The 9,268-nt window shown below is 32.1% G+C and overlaps 1 protein-coding gene across 1 annotated transcript; it reads left to right on the top strand.

The window, feature by feature from the left end:
* Nucleotides 1-4,856: 4,856 nt before the first annotated feature.
* Nucleotides 4,857-8,526, top strand: LOC143909774 (kelch-like protein 7). Its single transcript, XM_077427945.1, has 11 exons — nucleotides 4,857-5,104; nucleotides 5,172-5,313; nucleotides 5,391-5,530; nucleotides 5,614-5,789; nucleotides 5,854-6,051; nucleotides 6,122-6,289; nucleotides 6,367-6,522; nucleotides 6,596-6,759; nucleotides 6,832-7,042; nucleotides 8,016-8,196; nucleotides 8,272-8,526. Exons 2-11 carry the CDS (start codon nucleotides 5,201-5,203, stop codon nucleotides 8,409-8,411), a joined length of 1,647 nt encoding a protein of 548 aa, XP_077284071.1. The 5' UTR covers nucleotides 4,857-5,104; nucleotides 5,172-5,200; the 3' UTR covers nucleotides 8,412-8,526.
* The last annotated feature ends 742 nt before the right edge of the window (nucleotides 8,527-9,268 follow it).

The following is a 9,268-nucleotide window of genomic DNA, read 5'->3' as shown; positions in this document are numbered from 1 at the left end:
TATATTCTATTTTATAACCTTTTCCAAATATTTTAATACTATAGTTTAACTATGCAATGTTCTACATATTTTGTCATGCCTTTATTATTTATTTTTTAATTTGTTTTCCTTATATTTATCTTTTTCATTTTTGTAAAAATCTATTATTGGACTCGGATGTTACATATATTATTTATTTACTATTTGTTTTTTATACATATCTATGTACATCCTGTCTGTTGATTTTTCAATTAATAAAATAAAATAAAAATAAAATAAAATAATATATGTACATATGTACGTATGTATGGTACATATTCGATCAACTGCACTTCGAGTCAGTCGTGTAACAGTTGCAGTATTTTACATAACTGATCCTTTGGGAACCAATATACTAGTCCCAACAACAATGAATACAATTGCAGGGAAGCATACCCGGAAATAAATTCGCAGCACTAGTGGACATTTGGCGCAATGCAAAATCCGCCATTGTTCCGCGTTGGCCACAAGTTATTTACGTTGAGCTCGGCAAACTTTGAACCTAAGCCCCAAAACGACGTGCAATTTCGACAGTCTTTGCAAACGTCGGACAAAACCGTCATGAATTTAAATTAATTATTTAAAAGTGGTCTACAGTCATTGAACACCTCCTTGTTGTATCATTATACAATACTTGTATGTATTTTGCCCGATGAAATGTCATCTCATGGGTTATGGCATATCAAATTATTAAAAAAATTAAAAGAAATATATCCGCACGCGCTTGTATTTTTTTCAAATAACTTTTAAATATATTTATATTTAATTGCTGAATATGGAAAAAAATGGTAAAAATACCTATCTATCTACATATAAACAATATAAAACACCAATAAATTGAATAAATTTTCAATAAATGGCGCTAAGTGCTCAGAAACTTATTTCCCTAGAGGAAACATTGGTAACAAACAGTATATATAGAAGTTTTTTGTTTATCTGTTTTTGTGTATGTATGTTTTGTTGGCAGTGCTTTAACTGTGACGTACATATTTCAAATCAAAACGACTATTATAGTACGGCGAGCGTTATCTTACACAGACACACAGAATAGCGATATTATATATATATATATATATATATATATATATATATATATATATATATATATATATATATATATATATATGCTTTCGAACATAGTGGTCACGGGTTCGAGTCCCATTGGCTGCTGGTGATTGGTCGATCGTTTCCTATCAGAGTTGGCCCAATTTATCTGATTTTCATTGAAACGGTTCCAACAAATTGGCAACCTTTACACATTTCTCGCAATTTTCGCGTTTTCAACCTTTAAACAATTCTTGCAATTTCGAAATTCATCTCGGATTTCGCTGATGCGTATAAAAATGCTGCAAAACTTGTCCATACATGTCTCGCAATTTTTTGCTTTGAGTTTTTCAGCATCTCTACTTATAACGATTATATAATTATAATTATAACGATTTATATTAAAAAAATATATACATATAGGAATGATTTTTAAACGAGCCGTATGTGTGGTTGGCCAAACTGCTAGGGATAAAGTGTGTGTGGTATGCATGGGAGAGACCGGATGCGTGTTGCTATGGTCACTTGTTGGAGAACAAGCCGGGCGACATGGTTATAATAAATAGATCTGACTGAATCTGCGCTTTTCACTTGGAATCCTTCACATCCGGATCATATATACATATACTCCAAAAGTATAAGTTGATCCAGTAATATTTTCATGGGACAATTTATCCATAGATTTCTCTATGTTGCTTTGTTAAAATTACTCTAAAACTTGTATTTCGATGTTTGTAACTGGCCAAGAAGGCGCATTGGAGTTTACCTGCTAGGCTTTCCTGGTTTATATAATACATATGTGTATGTAAAAATGAAATAAAATAAAACGTATATTTATTTCATGGAAGGCAAAACCTTGTTACATTATTCTCCAATACGTGAATGTTCGTTTTGAAATTTGAGTAAGTTTTCTTCGCTATCTTTTACTGCAAACCACTGAATCTCCTAGGGCAGTTAATAAGGTCTTGTCGCGACTCAAACATACCCCAGTATCCCGCAGGGCTCGCAAAACGAAAATTGCCCTATTAGGGTCTCGACACAAACAAAACTACCCCCAAAACCCACCCCCTGCATTATCTTCCTAATTTTCATTAACGTCGTCGGTGGCATGTTAAGTGCTCCGCTCGAACCCTCTTCTTTTACCTTGCAAACTTGCAAAACCTAAACGAAAAAGTTAGCCCTAAAAAATAACCAATTTAACCAGCACTTTACAGTGTCTCGCACGGAAAATACTAAAACTAGCGAAACCCTCTATGTTTTCAGCTACAATTAAATTCCGTAAAAGATAATTACTCCAATCTAAAAAGAAATCTACACAAATGCATACAATATAGTATTTTGTCTGCATTTGTGTAAATTTCTTATTGAATATACATATAAGATTTTGGGGTCTACCTCACGGGTCGGAATGTGAAACAGAAAACGCAAATATCGGAAGGCAAAGATCGAAAATCGAAAGATCAAAAAAAAAGGGTGCATGGTAAACGGTACATACTCACTTAATTTGCGCGAGCAGGATACAACAGGAACAAGAGGAACAGGCTTTTCCTCCCATATTCTGCGCGCGCACATTAATACGGGAGGAAAAGCCTGTTCCTCTTGTTCCTGTTGTATCCTGCTCGCGCAAATTAAGTGAGTATTTACCGTTTACCATGCACCCTTTTTTTTATCTTTCGACTTAAGATCTTTCGATTTTTGATCTTTGCCTTCCGATATTTGCGTTTTCGGTAATTTCACATTCCGGCCCGTCACGGAGACCGAAGATTTTGACAGTCACTGATGCAGATCTAATTTAATACATTCAAGTATGTATATGTTTCCTATATATGTATATTTAAAGAGTAGTTAAATACGCCCTCGTGGGATTTAACCATTGTGCAATACATACATATTTACAAATATTTATTTATTTTTAAAATACATGGGGCCCATACACCCACGGGGTTTGACTTAATATAAATAATAAAATATATAAAAACACAAATATTCATAACAATAATAAGATAAAAGAAAAAAAGTAAACATGAAAAAAAATATTAAATAAGAAAAAATACCAAAAGATAAAAAAAACCAGCAGCATAGTTCGGTCGTTAAGCTTCTGCTTAGCGTCGAGAGGCGCCGGGTTCGATCCCATGAGCTGACCTCGATTGAAACGAATTTTTCTGAGTATATATGTAGTGCTGCTGGTCAGAAATGGATATTTGTGACTCCAGGTCGATCGTTTCCTATCAGAGTTTGCCAATTTCCTCTGATTTCATTGTTGAAACGGTTCCCGGTAAAATTGGCTAAATATCCTTCCTACCTACTATGTCACCACTATTTGAGATTGATTAATGTACAATAAAATGTATGTACAATTCATAGATGTCTCGTTAATTTGCGAGTTTTTCAGTGTCTCGTAATTCAGTGACTTGTATAATAAAAAAAATGCTGCAATGTTTTTAATTGGCCAGGAAGGCGCATTGGGGTTACCTGTAAGGCCTTCTTGGTATATTTCTATGTAAAAAAAAAAACATAATTAAAATATCTGGAACGGCAACATATTAACTAAAAGAAACTAAAATATAGAAAAGATATTGGAAAATAAGAATTACGAAAATCCTTGTTTAAGGAATATATCTCGCTTGATAAATATACTCAAATGTAATTTTATGTTGATATTATGTTTTTAAAAAACATTTTTGATGTGCGTTATGCGGAAAATCAATTTTCCAAGGTAAAGTAAAAAAAAATTCATTGATAAAATTCAAATGCAAATTTTCCCTAGTATTTGAGTGACACCTATGGTGCGACACATAATCTATTATGATTAGTATTAATATTCTAAAATTTAAAATCAAACTATGTACATATATCCCTACTTGTTTCAAACTTTAAAATAAAAATAAAAATTGTAATATATTAAAATTGGAATTATTTGTTTTTTATTATAATAAAAGTAATGAAAAATGTAATACAAATGTGTTTATTAAATTTAAACAATAAAAAAATATATTTTTATGAACAATAGCATAAACATTTTTATAGACATGAGCATAATCTATACAATAATATACACAATCGACACACACATTATTTAAAAACCATGGATTGTTTTAAAACCTCGATTACGAATTTTCGTGTTTATAAACGAAAATAAAATGAGTTAGCATTGGAGCAATACATTAAGTATTATATAATATTATAGATAAGAGTTAAAACCAGTAGCAACAATCATTCTTCTATTTTCAATAGTTACATAGTTGTTTTTTTGTGCGGTTTTTCCACTATCATTGAAATTATCTTGAAGAAAATACGTTTTTCGGTTATTAATCAATTCTTATTAATTGTATTTGTAACTTTAAATTTTATTCCTTGTGAGTGCAAAATATGCATGGCGGATTAGAGTAATTTGTCGAATTCTATTATCGATGATCTTATTTTTTTTTATTTCAAAATGTGTTTTATCTGTGAGAAGACGATTATTTTAATATCATATGAGTGGTTATTTCCATGCGGTTTTTCGTTATTATTGTAAACAAAATATTTTAAAAACATATTTTTCTGTGGTATACATAATGTCATATCCATGTAAGCAATCTAATGCTAGTCCTTTGACCCTGAATTCGTTTTAAAAAACTCGAAAAACTGTTTTTATTCTTGCAAAAGATGTGATTAACAATTCAATCGTTTGAAATTTTTGTTTATTTAAAAATTACGTTTATTATAAAATTGATCAATAGAGGAGTCGAGGGGAAAATAAATTCGATCTTCTCAATGATTATGAAGAAATAAATTTGTTTATTTTATTTAATAACCTTATTCTAATTACATTAAAAATAAAATCGTTGACTTGCACGTATTTTGATGTATATTTGTTTTTATTCCAAATTTTACTCTCATTTTTTTATTAAATTGATATGTTTGTTTATGAAATTGATATGTTTGTTTATGAAATTCTTGTTTATGAAATGCAACAGCATGGTTAAGATACCCTTATCTATCGAGATAAAACCGCAGAAGGACAGTGCTCCAAATCATTCGCTGCTGTTCTTTCCAATTGGTAAGTCGAACTTTATTATGCTTAGCACTTATAGTTATATTGTCTAATTTTTAATCTTGTTTTTCAGGAGAAATCTAAGAGAAAACCAGAAACAAGATGTTCATACTGAAGGCGAAGTCCGATTTTGCTGCAAAACGGGTGGAGTATTTGTTTGACGCCATGAAACGAGATAAGAAATGCGACACGAGTTTTGCTGTTCGAAACCGATAGTATTTTAATTCGAATCCAAAAATTCTTAAACTCCAAATTGTTTTGTCAGTTTAATTATCATTTATCATAATTGCAGCTTCCACGTGCACTTGATCGTATTATCGGCGTGCAGCGAATTCTTTGGGAGAAATATACATCAATTGAGTGAGACTTTTTCCCCTTTTGACTTCGACGTTATCGATGCAATCCTGAAGTATTGTTACACTGGAGAAATAAGTACGAGTTCATTATTATCTGAAGTAACCAATTCAAAATGCATATTTTCGTCATTAAATTTAATAATTGAAATATAATATTAGGCATAGATGACCGTCACTACGACAAATTAATGGAGCTAGCCAATCGACTTGAAGTGAAAATTCCACCGCGATATGAAACGGTTGATCTTTCTAATTGTTTGGAAGTTTTGAAATCAACGGAAGATTCCGAATTGAAGACGAAGGCAATGGATTTGACTCTGGAAAATTTCGAGACGGTGAGTGTTGATTATATAAAAAAATATGTCACTGAAATATTTTTCAATTCCACTTCTGTTTCAGCTGCACAAAACTCAAGATTTTCTCAATCTGACAGCCTCTAGCGTGATCGAAATCTTGAAATCGAATTATTTGAATGTGCCTTCCGAAGAAGAAGTATTCAATGCTGTTAAATCGTGGGTAAATCATGATAATGCAAACCGTAAAAATGAATTGGCACAGCTGATGAGATCCGTGAGGCTATCCTTGCTCTCGATGGAGGTATTTTAGATGCATTGAATGTTGCAGTTTATTCAAAAATATCCATTTGAATAATGTTTTGTATTTTCAGTTTTTCATCGACGAAATAATAACGTTCTGTCATTCGTGTGCAGAGTGTATGACCACTCTTAGACAAGCAATTAAAGACAAGAATGATAAATCTTTCATCGCAAGAGAGACCCCTCGTAGAAAAATAAAAGGAATAAAAATGGCACTGGTTGGGGGGTTTGATTTTGATGTGAGTTTTGTATATCACAAGTATAATATTTTGATTGGATTGTTAATTAATTATTTTATTGCATAACGTGTTTTCAGATGGCAAACACCATCGATATATTTGACGGACTAAAGAACAGTTGGACTCTATCCAAAAACATTGGAATTAATAAACATTCTTTTGCGTCTGTCGTCGTCGGAGATTGGATCGTTATCATCGGCGGAAAGAATTCTTCATGGGATACATTGACTTCAGTAACGTTTTACGGTGTTGCAAAGTAGAAATGCTTTAGAGAAATCTGAATATAACCAATTTATTTGTTTTCAGGTGGAATATATTGATTTGAAAAGCGGTCAGAAACAGCCATTGAAGCCCTTAAATCAAGCTCGTTCTTATTTCTCAGCAGTGACACTTCGTCACGGTTCGTCCACGGATGTCTACGCCATTGGTGGTGATGGTGGTGGCATTTTATCTTTATCTTCAGTGGAAAGGTGATTAAATAAATGGCAATCATTTCATCAGATCGATTGAAAGATAAGTTGACGATTATTGATTTCGATTAGGTGGAGCAGCAAGACTGGGTATTGGGAGATCATCGCTCCATTGTTGGTGGCTGTCAATCGGCATAGTGCTTCTGTCATCGCCGATAAAATATACATAACAGGAGGGCTTACACGTGATTTGACATCTATGAATAAAGTGCAGATGTATTCAGTGGAGACCAATTCTTGGACTTACCGCGCTCAGATGATTCACGGAAGACATAGTCATTCGGTGAATATCAATTAATTTTATTCACAACTATCGCAAATAATATAATATAACTCTCCAAAATAAAATTGCTCTCTTATTATAGAAAAAGTGCAAAAAGCATTTCTTCGTTTTCTTTATAAGAAAGAGTATGGGTACTACCCATATTTCTATCCTACTCCTTTCCTTTTGGGCATGCTTGGGTATAATTCCCTTGAACTTCTCTTCCCTTCCCTTAAACTTCTCGTTAATTCGTTTCGTTCTCCAGCTATTGCGTGGTAATACGTCATGCCCGTTGTTGCTGGAACAGTTGGGACTTTATGTCCCTAATAATTATGTGCGTGGTAGACATCATCATTTGATGGTTGTACCTGCTGCTCGCACAGTTCTTTTTCGAATGGCTCCTATTCCAAGAGCTATTCGACTTCTCAATGAAATCGTTGCTGCTGTCCCTGAATGTGATATTTTCCACCTTGGGGAGCGTAGATTATCGGATATTATTTTAACATATTTATCTGGTAACCTGCGCTCATCATTACTTTCTTAATTTGAATGTGATGAATGAGTGGAATCTTAATCTACTCTCTTCCATTTGGGCCTCGCTGTGATTTTATTTTTATTTATATTTTGTTTTATTTTATTTTACTTTTTCTTTCTCCTTTGTATATTTTTATATACTATTTTAATTTTGTTCAGTGTAAACAAAGAATGGGATTTATGGATTTTATTTTTAATTTTTACACTTTTGTTATTTTTTTTCTCCCTGAATGATGTATTATTTTCCTTTTGTTACTTTTTTTTTATTATTTTATTTTACCATGTTTTCTACTTTTGCTTTTTTCCTTTATTTACAGTTTACTTGTTTTTATATCATGTTTTTATATATTTTTCAAATGTAGGCCATTGTGGCGCATTAGGTTCTTCCTGTAATGCCACAATGGTCCAAAACTATTAAATAAATAAATAAATAAACAAAAATTGTTTTTCACCATTTTAGAGCATCGCATTCAAAGGGAAACTTTACGTCGCTGGTGGATATATTTGGCAAACTTCTACCGTTTTAGACAGTGTGGAGCATTACGATCCGAGTGCAAATGTGTGGACAGTATTCACCAAACTACCGGAACCTGCACGCGGAATCAGTCTCGGCTGTTTCCAAAATAAACTGCTTAGCGTGGGTGAGTTTTTTTTTACAACTTAATTTGAATGTATGGGTCTTAAATGTAGAATTAATCTATTGTTTTGATTTTCAGGTGGATCTGATGGGAAAAGTAATTTAAGTGATGTATGGGAATACGACGAGATGAACAAATCTTGGAAAGCTTCAACAAGTCTCAGCAGAAAGAGAAGAAATGCGGTTGCACATGTCATTCCATTTGATTCGATTATTTGATCGGCTGCAGTTTTTTGGTATTATTTGAAAAAAATGTAGCATGAAATAATCATAAAATATGATTTTTTAGTGTATCCAAATGTTTGAATAAATACATAACATGCAACAAATTCTCAAAATATATTTCATTTTTATGTGAATATTTAATGTTTATTTACATAAATAAATAATATTATCTAAATGAGCTGAAATAGATAACACTGTTCGACAAATGACGACTTTTAAAGTTTCAGTGACAGGATATGACTTTTCTTATAGATCTATGCCCAGTGAACACGAATCTGGTAATAAAAAGTGTTGATTGGCTCGAGATTCGGAGATATACATATGTGTTTTTTATATCGCGCGATTTTTCTATATCTTGGTGTTGTTCGGTCGATTTCTCAAAATTTGTTAATTTTCTGTTCAAAATGAATATTGGAATCTACAGTCGGGTATTTTATCTTTCATTTTTAGTACTTTTCAGCTTTCAAATCTCTCTAAGTAGTCGTCCAGTTAAAATCAAAAGTCAAAATTACGTATTTTCATTTGGGATTTTTTCCCACTGTTAATACTACATTATATTGAGTATTTTCTATGTTTATTAGGATAGTGTTCTGGCCACACTATTTTTTGATTTCGTTTAAAAGGGTCAACTGGAAGTGTAATGAATTTAAAATCGGTAAAATTGCGAGCAAAAAGCTCGTACTAGTGTTTACTCGTATTTACACGAATCTGAATTGAATTAATAGGGATAATATATTAAATTATCTTTATAAGAGAGTTTAATAAAATTCCAGTTAGAAAAATCATATTTCGACTATTCTTGTGGATTAATAACAAAAATTCGTTTATTTTATCGAGGTAAGCCAGTTATC

The sequence above is a fragment of the Arctopsyche grandis genome, chromosome 3, assembly GCF_051622035.1.
Source record: "Arctopsyche grandis isolate Sample6627 chromosome 3, ASM5162203v2, whole genome shotgun sequence".
Taxonomy (NCBI): domain Eukaryota; kingdom Metazoa; phylum Arthropoda; class Insecta; order Trichoptera; family Hydropsychidae; genus Arctopsyche; species Arctopsyche grandis.
The sequence above is the reverse complement of the archived record's forward strand: the minus strand, read 5'-3'. Positions and strand labels throughout refer to the sequence as shown.

What these genes read in the sequence shown, in the direction of transcription:
- LOC143909774 (XM_077427945.1), top strand. Translation starts at nt 5,201, where the DNA reads ATGTTCATACTGAAGGCGAAGTCCGATTTTGCTGCAAAACGGGTGGAG. An exon ending in TCTTTATCTTCAGTGGAAAG is followed by an intron (nt 6,760 to 6,831) that starts GTGATTAAATAA and finishes GATTTCGATTAG; the next exon opens with GTGGAGCAGCAAGACTGGGT. An exon ending in ACGGAAGACATAGTCATTCG is followed by an intron (nt 7,043 to 8,015) that starts GTGAATATCAAT and finishes TCACCATTTTAG; the next exon opens with AGCATCGCATTCAAAGGGAA.